The 12,327-nt window shown below is 38.4% G+C and overlaps 1 protein-coding gene across 11 annotated transcripts in view; it reads left to right on the plus strand.

Annotated features, from left to right (window-relative positions):
• lama2 (laminin, alpha 2) overlaps positions 1-12,327 on the plus strand; it is a 184,668-nt gene that overhangs the window by 104,986 nt on the left and 67,355 nt on the right. For all 11 annotated transcript variants that reach the window (XM_077553007.1, XM_077553012.1, XM_077553005.1 and 8 more), the window contains 5 exons: positions 4,065-4,166; positions 7,770-7,981; positions 8,084-8,195; positions 8,802-8,915; positions 11,156-11,283. In XM_077553007.1, the coding sequence (XP_077409133.1) occupies positions 4,065-4,166; positions 7,770-7,981; positions 8,084-8,195; positions 8,802-8,915; positions 11,156-11,283 (668 nt within the window). The remainder of the gene's footprint in view (positions 1-4,064; positions 4,167-7,769; positions 7,982-8,083; positions 8,196-8,801; positions 8,916-11,155; positions 11,284-12,327) is intronic.

The raw sequence follows: 12,327 nt of genomic DNA on the forward strand, positions 1-12,327 counted from the left end.
GCCAAAATCCCCCCTTTACTGAAAATGAATATCGGCTTCATATATCGGTTATCGGCCTCCTTGACTACTAATCGGTATCGGCCCTGAAAAAAACATATCGGTCCATCTCTACTTTTTGTCGTCTGATTTATTTGTTTCTTAGCTACAGTTTTATTTGGAACATTTTGTTTATAATGGGAGGCCTAAAAACTGACCCGGGAATTCCAAGAATTTGGACAAATATACCGTATTTGAGTCCAGTCTACGAATCCTATGCTTTTAATACTATCCCGTCATGAGCAGGAAGTTGCAGATATATTTATCATAATAAATAAACATCTGTCTGCTTGGAGGTGATAAAAAATAGGTCAGAATAACACTTTTACTTGCATATGTATTCAAAGCTGGCTTGTCATACACACGGGGGCTCTAGTGGGAAGGCCATGGGAAAACTAAAGTGTGTGTGTATATGTCATTTTTATGCCCAATCTTGTTTTATACCAAACACACACTCCTGAGAAGAGACTATAAATGTGATCCAATATTTTTGACTTGTTTTTTTCCCCTCATATTTCTTTTTTTTTTTAAATCAATCATCCATCTGTGTTCTTAACCCGCTTACTCCTTGTTATTAGCTCATTTTAACCATAAATCACATGCTTGGTGATAAAATCATAATTCCATATTGGTTGAGTTCATTTGTGTAAAATGGTACGTTCTCAAGCAGCCCTGCTTCCCTTGTACCGACAGCAACGTGAACTTTCTGATTGGGGTTCTGACCGCGAGGATGATACCTTCTTCCTCTTTAATTCGCTCGGCAGAGTTAATAACAGGCTTAGTGAGCTCTCGAGGGGGGATCGCACCGACGCCTTTTGTCGCTGCCAGTGTGTCAGTGCCGCTATTGTTCTTTTGTTTCTGTCCCCTCTAATTCCACTCTCCCTTACCGTGCTTTCAGACTTTCTTGCTCTTTTCCACTCCCCCATGGTGGCTTTCTTTTATTTTCTGTCCCCAAGTGCGGAGATCCGGTCATTAGGTTGCCATGGCGAAAGCTTTGATTACTTTCCAAATTGAACGTCTGAAATTGAAGAAGTTGAGAGCGTCGAACGGCAGACAGATTTTCTTCTACATGCTTATAACTCTTATAACTATAAAAAAAAAAAGTGTTTCTTTTTCAGTTCTTGTTACACCCATAATACAGTATATATATATATATATATATATATATATATGTACACTCTAAAAACAGTTGGGTAAAAAAATGGACCGATCCTCTGCTTGAGTTAATTTGACCCAACTTTGAGTCAAGAAATGGGTCTTTTAGTGTAAAATATCTCATAAATATTGGTCAGATTCTTTACTCGGGTCAAAAAATAGGGTCATTTTGTGTAACAACCCACAAAGTGTCCACTTTTGATCTATAATCGGGTTACTTTTGACCCAACAGTTTTTAGAGTGTACCGTACCATATCAAATATAATTGTACCATATCGAGTTGAACCGAATCGTTTTCACACCCCATGTATCGAAAACCGTGTGCACTCTAAAAACAGTTGGGTAAAAAAATGGACCGATCCTCTGCTTGAGTTAATTTGACCCAACTTTGAGTCAAGAAATGGGTCTTTTAGTGTAAAATAACTCATAAATATTGGTCAGATCCTTTACTTGGGTCAAAAAATAGGGTCATTTTGTGTAACACCCCATAAAGTGTCCACTTTTGATCTATAATCGGGTTACTTTTGACCCAACTGTTTTTAGAGTGTACCATATCAAATTGAATTGTACCATATCGAGTCGAACCGAATCATTTTCGCACCCCATGTATCGAAAACCGTGTATGTATATATATATATATATATATATATATATATATGTACACTCTAAAAACAGTTGGGTAAAAAAATGGACCGATCCTCTGCTTGAGTTAATTTGACCCAACTTTGAGTCAAGAAATGGGTCTTTTAGTGTAAAATATCTCATAAATATTGGTCAGATTCTTTACTCGGGTCAAAAAATAGGGTCATTTTGTGTAACAACCCACAAAGTATCCACTTTTGATCTATAATCGGGTTACTTTTGACCCAACAGTTTTTAGAGTGTACCGTACCATATCAAATATAATTGTACCATATCGAGTTGAACCGTATATATATATATATATATATATATATATATATATATATATATATATATATATATATATATATATATATATATATATATATATATATATATATATATACTCTAAAAACAGTTTGGTATATCAAATTGAAATGTACCATATATAGATATATATACAATTCAAGTTGATATGGTACACTCTAAAAAGTAAAAGTTGGGTTACTTTTGACCCAACAGTTTTTAGAGTGTACCATATCAAATTGAATATTTTTAGAGTGTACCATATCAAATTGAATTGTATATATATTCAATTTGATATGGTACACTCTAAAAACTGTTGGGTCAAAAGTAACCCGATTATAGATCAAAAGTGGACACTTTATGGGTTGTTACACAAAATGACCCTATTTTTTGACCCAAGTAAAGGATCTAACCAATATTTATGAGTTATTTTACACTCTCATTACACTATATATATATATATACTGTATATATATATATATATATATAATCAGCTTTGCCACTATTACGGTAATAGCCAATTAGTCGTCTTGTGCTGTGTCTTTTATTTTCACAGTGCCGCTATTAAGTGCTGGCTCGGTTTGATTAGATAGGCCATCCGTACTGGAGGGCATGTTGGTTAATGGCGAGGGAGATGATGCAGCCCCGAACCACGCTAGCCGTACTGTGCCTTTCAACTATGATTTTTACTGTCGTCCAGAGTCCAAATCAGCAAATGGGGTTAGATAGACAATAAGTGTTAGTCAATAAAATGGTCAGTACAGTGTGTGTGTATGTGTGTGCGTGAGTGTTTTCATTCAGCTGTGAAATGGGTGATTCCTCCTCCAGGTCTAAGAATGAGTGCAAAAGATGGAAGCGGTTAATAGAGGCATTAAATCCACTTCTGTAACCCCCCCCTGCAACTTTCCCTCTTTGTTCTAAGCTCGGTTTCTTGCTTCCCTCTTCCTCAATATTGTCCACTTTCTGTTTTTATGGCCATCCCGTGCCTTCATTTCAACCCCCCTCCCTTGTATGAGTGTTGAGGTTGCAGAGAGAGGAATAAATTCTGCCATCATGCTGACACAGCGTTGTGCTATCTACTGTAAAGCCGATTCTGTTTGGTTGACAGAAATACTCTCGTTCATATTGTGTTTATACAGTGTGTAAAGTTTTGTGAATGAAAATGCATCAATCACTAGTTGGGTCAGACTTTGGAGCTTTGATAATGCTGGTTAATAATATGATCGTTTTTGCTTCCTCACTACATCATTTGACAATGAAAACGTGTTTGTTTGTTTGTTTTTCACTGCCGGCACGTTTTATATGGGCATGGCAGACGGTTTCCTGATATTCATGCTCCAACATTGTACAATATTACCTACAGCTCACCGTTTCTGCCTTGTAATATCAGGCATTAAACGATGTCATTAAATATTTGTTTTCTACTTTTCCTTTTTCTTTTTCTTTTTCTGGAGCTTTCAGTATTGTTCATTCGGTAATTTTACCGATTTGACATGTCATCATCATTGCTCTCCCTTTTTTTTTTTTTGTATGTGGGTGAGTATGTGTATGTGCATGTGTGCGAGTGTGTGTGTATTCATTAATTCACCTAAAACCTATTAAAAAAAATCCCATACCGTTCACCTAAACCGAACACTTCCAGCCAGAGTTGTGAGGCCGTCAGGAGACCCGAGGAAGGATCAAAGAAAAAGTGAAATCCAGCTGTTTTCTACTTTTCCTACTGTTATGGGCATGGTCAGTCTAGGCCCACATATTTGCAGTATCAGCAAATGGCTGCCAAATAGTTTAGCTAATAAACGGACACAATGCACAGTAATTGGGAAACCAATTTCAAGTCTTTTCGAATGATGCCTTAGCACATTTATTGTGCTGCATATACATGATTTTTTTTTTTCTTGTCTTATAAAAGAAAAATATGTCACTGTGTTGTATTTTTTTTCTTCCAGTTACCAGCCTATGGAGGGACCATGGTCTACACTGTGTCTTATACTATAGATCAGGAGGAACAGATTATTAGAGTCACTTCAGAACCAGACCTTATCATTGAGGTAAGTGTTCAATCTCAATATACACCCCACCCAAACTCCAAACATCATCATCATTATTATTATTATTATTGTTATTGTTATTATTATTGTTATTGTTATTGTTATTGTTATTGTTATTGTTATTGTTATTAGTAGTAGTAGTATTAGTAGTAGTAGTAGTAGTATCATTTTATTATTATTATTGTTATTAGTAGCAGTAGTAGTAGTATAATTTTTATTATTATTATTGTGGGAATGCTGAATCTGTTAGATGGCACTTTTTTTTTTTTTTTAATAATTACGCTATTAGCCATGATTTCGAACAAGTCAAATTAGGCCGCCCAGTGGTTAGAGCCTAGTACCTGCCACAATGGGAGTGCCTGGGTTCGAATCCCACTTGGACCACATTTTTAGTACTTAATTAATTTATCTTTCAATTTATTTCATAAGCACATGCATTCAAATTTTTAGCATTCGGCTAACAGCATTGAGCTCTTCAGCATTCCTATGCAATTTCTTTCGAAATTGCACTTTGTCTAGTTATTATTATTATTATTATTATTATTATTATGGAGTCTTTTTAAAGTTGCTATCCCCCACATTTGTTACTATAGTGCCTGGATCAACTTTACAAATTCCCCTTTTGCTCCCCCCCCCCCCACACACACACACACACACACACACACACATCAGAAAATACGACTAAAGTTTGTAGATGAATGATGGACTCATAGCAATAAAACAGTCTATTAACTCCCCCTTTTCAATATGCCACAATGTCCTCAGCTGGTGGTGATATGATAAACAGCAGCAATAAACAAAGCACCCAAACTTATTCATAATGGTTGACATAACTTGTGTCACTAAATTGTGTGTACACGCGCGTGTGCCAACTATTACAAATCATTTTTAATGAAATATTTGAAGGCTTATAGTAAATAAAATGGTTGAAAGGGAATCATAGAATCGAGGCAAATGGATGGTTTGGTCAAATAAAAGGCAGCCAGCAGCGAATTAGCCAAAAGTGAAGTAAGTGTATTAGAACGAATGAGACTAATTGGATGATTAAGAACACAAGGAGAAAAGGGGAAAGACAGCGTTACAGAAACGAGAGCGAAAGAAATCAGCTAATGTTATTTCAAGACATGTCAGTGAGAGTGACAGACCGGGAGGAGGAGGAGGAGAAAAGGAGGAAGACAAGTGTCGGCCTTGTTGTCAACAAAAAGCTGCTCGTAACGATGACAATACCGAACCACCTACACGCTGTCAAGCTGCTCGCTGTCTGTCTCTTTGCTGTCTGTCTCTTTGCTGTCTGTCTCTCAGCAATCAACACGCGTTATTTGTCTGACAGCCAACAGCAAGCGTGCAAACATGTTGTACCTGTACAAGCTCGGCGAAATCATTCTTCCTCTTCCTTTCTTTGATTTATGTAGCGCATTTCATACACAAGGTAACTCAATGTGCTTGGCATAGTTACAAGACATTAGTCAGGTTTCCATCCAAATGGTTCGAAATTTTAAAGCGAATTTGGGGAAAATGCCTAAAACGCAAATATTGAGAGGGGACTCCGCCGCTGTAGGTGGCGCTATAATAATTATAAATTATAATTTAAAAGAATAAATTTTGGGACCTTTTTCGAATTTCTAGTGTTTCCATTCAGTTTCATTTTTGCATTTCATGAAAATTCGAATAAAAATTCTATTTAATGTAACTAAGGCAAAAAAAAAAAAGACATTGAAAAGCAATGTAGAGAACTAAAAAGTACTTTACTAAAATCACTATAAGCTCGTACATTGGGCGGGAGAAAAAAACGTAGTTTATAACCTGTGTTTAAAAGTATTGGGGCTAACTTCAGCTCTGTTGCCATCTTATTCCATATGCAGCACACCAGCTAAACGCTGATGCACCATGTTTGCTTTGAAACTCTGGCTTCCTTTAATTTACCAGAATTTGCGGACCTGCTGATTTGTGTGTTATGTTGGTAAATAAGGAACAACCCATCCTACTTAATGACCCCCAGCCTCAGGTTAACTGGAGCCAATTGTATAAATACAGTATTTAATGACCATTCATACTCACATTCACACTCAGAAACATTTTTGGGGGGATTTGGGAGTTCACCGGAGTACCTTCAGAAAACCACTCAGACTGTGAGGCAGACATGCTAACCACCATGCATCCTCAAATCAAATAAGACAAATGTAATGCTTGCATTCTTGCCTTGTGGCTTTTCAGCATTATGCCGTGTTGTTAAATAATTCAGGACGGCAGTCGACAAAAGTATCATATTTCCTCAAGTAGAGAGCCTCAAATCGATTTTGTGTACAAATTAGTCGCCAAGTGTGTCACCAATTACAGTAAGTCAAATAAAAAAAATAAAATCTCCATCATGTAAATTCAGAATTGGCAAAGTAAGGCATGAGGGTGTTTGGATAGACTGCGATTTTTGTGTTTCTGTTCAGACATGTATTTTTCTTCTTTCTTGTGTGTAATAAAACGTTGCCTTACCTTGCTAACAGTTTCTGCTGTGTTAATTTTCAATACTCACCAACAATCATGAATGGCCCTGATTGGAATTCTCCCGAAACGTGTTCTGTCGGGAATAGGGCTGAGCAATAAATTGAATTAATTCGATTACCGGTAATCGTCATTTTGAAAATTTGGCTAAATTGTGAAATGGAATTTTGTCTTCTGGATTATTAAAAGCTGTTGTTCTTATGTTCTGTTCCATCCAGATGTTATTGCGAGTTGTGGCAGATGGACGGTTTACAAGACATGTTTATAATAGCTACCAACTACTTAAATGTGGCAATTAAGCACAGACTATGAATGTTAAGTTTATGATAAAACAGATTTAGAATCTTTATACATTATTCCTGTCTAATCGTCCTGAATGACTGAAAAAAAAAAAAAATCCCGATTTTTTTTTATTTATGGCCATCTCGCCCAGCCCTAGTCGAAAAGATGGTGGTGTTTGCAAAAAAAAAAAAAAAGGTGTGAACCCACTTCCTTGTTCATTCGTCAGGGGCTGAGGGCGCTTCTTCGATTGACTGCATTCCGTTCACGTCGCAGTCCTCAGAGTCAAATGACCCGAGAGCAGTAGGCTTTCCCCGCATATTTCAAGATTTTTGGTCTGACCCATTTCAGAAGAAGATGTCAGTTTTACTGATGTGTATGAATGTTCTGAATTCATTTCTTCAGTCCAGGTTTATTGCGTATCCAATCGTAGATCTTCTCTTTCTTTCCGTATCCTGGCCCATAAACTATCTGCAGTATACGTCGACATCAGCACAAGTTCTTCTCTCCGTCTCCCTGTGTGCCCTCCATTCCCTCTCTCAATTAGTTGTTATTTAATGGCTTATTGGCATGGTGGGCCCAACCTTCTCCCTCCCTTCCCTCTCCATCAGCGGTTGTCACTCTGCGTTAACCGCTACATGCCATCGATCTTTTCTCAACAAGAGATCGTCAAATACCCGGGCTAGGCTCAGTTCACTTTTCATTGAGTCTCTTGGCAAATATCGACGCGACTTGCAGCTCTTCATCTAATGATTCGTAAATCATTTCTTCCAAGATCACAAAAAATAAGACATGTCAATGGGAATGACTTTCCTCTCTCCCCGGCAGGGCGGTGGGATCACGATTATGGACAGACGATACGGACGACCCGTGTATCCGTCCTCACCCAGCACGAGTAGCATCGCTCTCCTTCCTGAGAACTTCCTGGTTTCAGGCACTGCTCAGCCAGTCAGTCGCAGGGACTTCATGAGCGTCTTGGCAAACATGACCAGACTGATGGTCCGAGCCTCTTACAGTACAGAACCCAGTGCCGTTTACAGGTATGCAAACACCCTGCGTCAATGGATTCCCCACAATGTAGCAGTTCTAAAATCACATCTGTTTTTTGTATTGTTTTTTTCAAATTGTTTTTGTTTGTGTAGACTTCACTTATTCTCGATGCAAGTAGGCGATCCCTTTGCCAAAGGAGCGATGACAGCATCGGCTGTGGAAATGTGCTCCTGTCCACCCGGGTATGCAGGAACATCATGTGAGGTAAACACATTTACAGGAACTCTTTCGTCACTGTTTGCATCTAGCTAATTGCAAATGAACTATGAACTGTCCAAAATCTCGCTTTTAAGTCATTGGGATTTGCTCGTAGGAGCTAATGAGCTGAGTGCTAGCATAGCTTGCAAGCATAGCATCGCAAGCATAGCATTGCTTGCTAGCATTGCTGACATTTTTGCCAAAATGCTAAAGGTGGAGTATAAACTAAACACCAACATGTCTTCTGCTTCTTTTAGCATTTTTAGCATTTTTAGCATTTTTAGCATTTTTAGCATTTTAGCATTTTTAGCATTTAGCATTATTCTTGTCTGTGTAATACAGTGCAAGGTTGCTCAACTGTAACATAATGGACCTTAACAGCCCAACACAGGAAACAACAAAGGCGAGAAGAGCTTTTAAAAACGTCACTCTCAGGATGACACTGAACTTTCAACGACAGTAATTTCAACTGAAACTATTTTGGGTACATCAAATAAGGCAAATAAAACATGGACACAACAAGTGTAGATAACTTAAAGTAGTCAATGTTAGTGGTCAGCCTGACCTCATACCAACCACTTCAACACACTCACCCAAACACACTCCTTTTAGGCTTGTGTCGCTGGATTCCGAAGAGTGGATGGAAACCTGTACAACGGTGTGTGCGAACCTTGTCATTGTCACGGGCATGCCACACAATGCCACCAGATCACAGGCCACTGCCTGGTAAGTTCACGAATCTCTCACAATAAACAGCCTCAACCGTATATTAAATCATTTTTCTATAGACTTGAGTCACTGTATTTCTTTCCAGCCACAATTTGATGTTTTCCAGACAGAATGGTGAATATTGATTCGATGCTGCTTTTTTATATCTGACATTGTTGTTCATGTTGTAGCACCTTCATTGATTTTAGCATGAAATAATTGTCGGAAGCTCCTGATTGTGCACACTTATCGATTACGGAGTCACATTTTATGCTATATTACGATACGATACGATACGATATACTTTTTTTTTCCCCGTGGGGAACTTTTTCCTGTTTATTTTATTATTATTATTATTATTATTATTATTATTATTATTATTATTATTTTATTTTATTTTATTGTCAAAAGAAAGTCAGAATACAGTGCACCAGTTAGGGTGTCCATCATAAAATTGCCTAAAACATCAAAAGAGGTCATTGCAATAAATGAAGCTACCGCTACAAGATGTGATTTATTAATTTAAATAAAACCGCAATTGTCGCCCCACTGAAATTAATTATTGGGAAAATATATATATTTTATTTATACAGTATAGCATTGAAGTCCCCAGATAACATACAAACATGTCCTCTCAAGGCAGTTAGCAACATTGGGACTACATCACCTGTCCCTAATGAGCCACACGATTACCACTACTGTACTTCCAAAATGTCTCACAGAGAGAAACAGACGCCATCTAGAGGCCATTTGAGGGATAGCAGATGAATACATTCCTATTTTACACGTACGCACGCACGCTCTGTGCAGTGTTGTGAACAGGAGAGAACGAACACTGACAGATTGGTGGGCGGTTTCTTTTTGAACACACCTCGCACCCCGGCGCGAGACAGCTTGACAGTTAATCACTCACAGACACGCACGTACATACGTTTACATATTCATCCGCGGTGACTGGCAGAGCGATGGATGCCCAAAGCAAGAGTGGCTGTGCAGGTGAACTCAGCGAGTGCTTGTGTCAGCAGTGAGGAAATTTGATTCAACACACGTTTTAAACGAGTCGTTTCCGTTTTTTTATGGTGAGGACAAGCAAATTGTGTTTTAATGTTTCAATTTTTTTACATCGCCATTACATGATGTGATGAAGCCATTTTCTCAATCGAATTACCGCCATGTTTGAGTTTCACTAACGCTCCGATTTGCTGCTTGATTATGAAGCACATCGGTTACAAAGTTGGGGCTCATCTCATTGAGCCCTAAGTGTGCTTGGTTACTATGGTAACAAAATGCTGTACCACATCATTAACCCTGGGTTTGTTTATCCTTTTGCCGTCGGCCTCATAATAATCTGCCGAAGCGTCTTTTAATAGAATCCTTAATGTTGCTCTTGTAGTCGTTTGTCAAAGTGCTTATCCTCCCTTTTTGCGATTCTTTCAACTTTGACCTTTGACCCAACTCTTATTTCCTCAATTGTCGTTTCTGCTCTAATGTCTTTTCTTCACTAATTAAACACATTGCTTCGTTCATTTTGATAAATGAACTTATGTCAAATAAATACCTCTTTTATCTTTTTGACATATATCTGAATAATTAAGTTAGAAGGCAACATTCTAATTTTGCCGCATGTAAAATTCCAGCTTTTGCGATAAATTTCAGCACTGACCGCAAAAGATTCTGAGATAAGAAATAGCATTAAGTCACCAAAAAATGAGACATTTTCGTGCCCAGCGCAAGTCTAGCGCCAAGCTCAGCCTAGAAATTTGCTTTTGCGCCGTAGCGGGACCGAACACAGATCCCGACCAATCAAAATGGCTGCTCTCATTCCTTTTAAGTCCTAAGTCTCAAACTTTGGTCCGCCAGGGTCACAATTCTGCATGTTTTAGAGGTTTCCCTCCTCCAACACACTTGATTCAAAGGATCAGCTCTGCAGGAGCCTGATAATGATCCTGATCATTTGATTGATGCAGGAGGAGGGGAACCTGAAATATGCAGGACTGTGGCCCTCGAGCATCTGAATTTCAGGTCTACGTTTGAAATTCAGTGCAGGTTACATGGCGGATTTGCAAACTACATTTATAAGAAACTGCAAGAAGATGATGTAAAGTTGGCCCGCTGCAAAGTGGGCAGAATCTCTCTCTGTGTGCACATGGCTCAAATCCATCCAAATCGTGTTACAACCAAATTGTCAGGTGTGTAATAGAAAAGGTGGATTCGTGTATGTCATCTAAAGTATGTTGTATGTTTTTTTTTTTCTCCAGGACTGTTCCCACCGCACGGCAGGCCCCCACTGCGACATCTGCCAAACTGGTTTCTATGGCGACGCCACCCGCGGGTCAGCTACAGATTGCCATCCCTGTGCCTGCCCTCTCACTGTGCCTGGTAACAAGTAAGTTATCTCCACACTGGGGCTAATTCTAAAAAATTGCCATCAAACCACTCAATCTATTCCTGCTGACCTTTGGGGTCCCGCGACACTCAATTCCCTCTTCGGCCTCTCCATCCTCATCATCTTCTCCGCGCTTCCTTCTCCTTTTGTCTTTTTTTTTTTTTTTTTTGAAGGTATCACAGAAAAACAGACACTGCCTGGCGTGTAGAGCTCAAATATCACCAGAGCAGTTGGTGTAAATGTCATCGATGTTGGGTGGAATCACTTTAAGATCTGGCAAAAAATCTGACGCAGCTGGTGACTCCAGCATCTGAGAGGAAGTTAAAACCTCTTGGCGTCTTGCCTCGACTCCGCTAGGCTAAAATCACAGGTGTGATATGAATATGAAGGAATCATATTACTTGATGCTCAATAAAGAGAGATCAGATCTGATCTCATTTGAAATTGTGAAGTATTATCTCTTTGACTGCCAAAAACGTTAAATAACGTTTAGTAAAATCCTATGGAGGCGTGCCAAAGACGTTAAAAAACGTTTGTTTCAAAACAGAGGTGAAACTAACCATTTTCTATTGTTGATTACTCAAAAACGGAATAAGGTAGAAACAAACATTTTTTTTCTGATGAAAGATGAGAGTCCAATCTTTCATTTGGTAGTATGTGTGTTTCCATAGTCCAAACACATAATTTTCTGTGGACCTTGAAAGATCAGTCAAAAGATCAGTCAAAATGCTTAAATCGGCTGGCACCCACGGCATCCCTTTTCTGAAAACGTCTGGCAGTCAAAGAGTTATACGGCTAATTTTTAATTCAACATAAATAATGATAAATAATTCTTGTTTGCATTGTTTTTCATGTCACATTATGCACACGCACAGCAAATCTTTCATCTAATTCGGACTTTACTAGTGTAATGTAGTTTAATGGTCGATGGCACATTGTAATTTCATTTCCAAATGTACAAATTAGGATTACTAGATTAGAACCCTCTGTAAAAGGTTATTTTTGCATCGTCAGGATTTTTTTTTTCAATCAGCGATCGAGTTT

This window comes from Vanacampus margaritifer, chromosome 19, assembly GCF_051991255.1.
Source record: "Vanacampus margaritifer isolate UIUO_Vmar chromosome 19, RoL_Vmar_1.0, whole genome shotgun sequence".
Taxonomy (NCBI): domain Eukaryota; kingdom Metazoa; phylum Chordata; class Actinopteri; order Syngnathiformes; family Syngnathidae; genus Vanacampus; species Vanacampus margaritifer.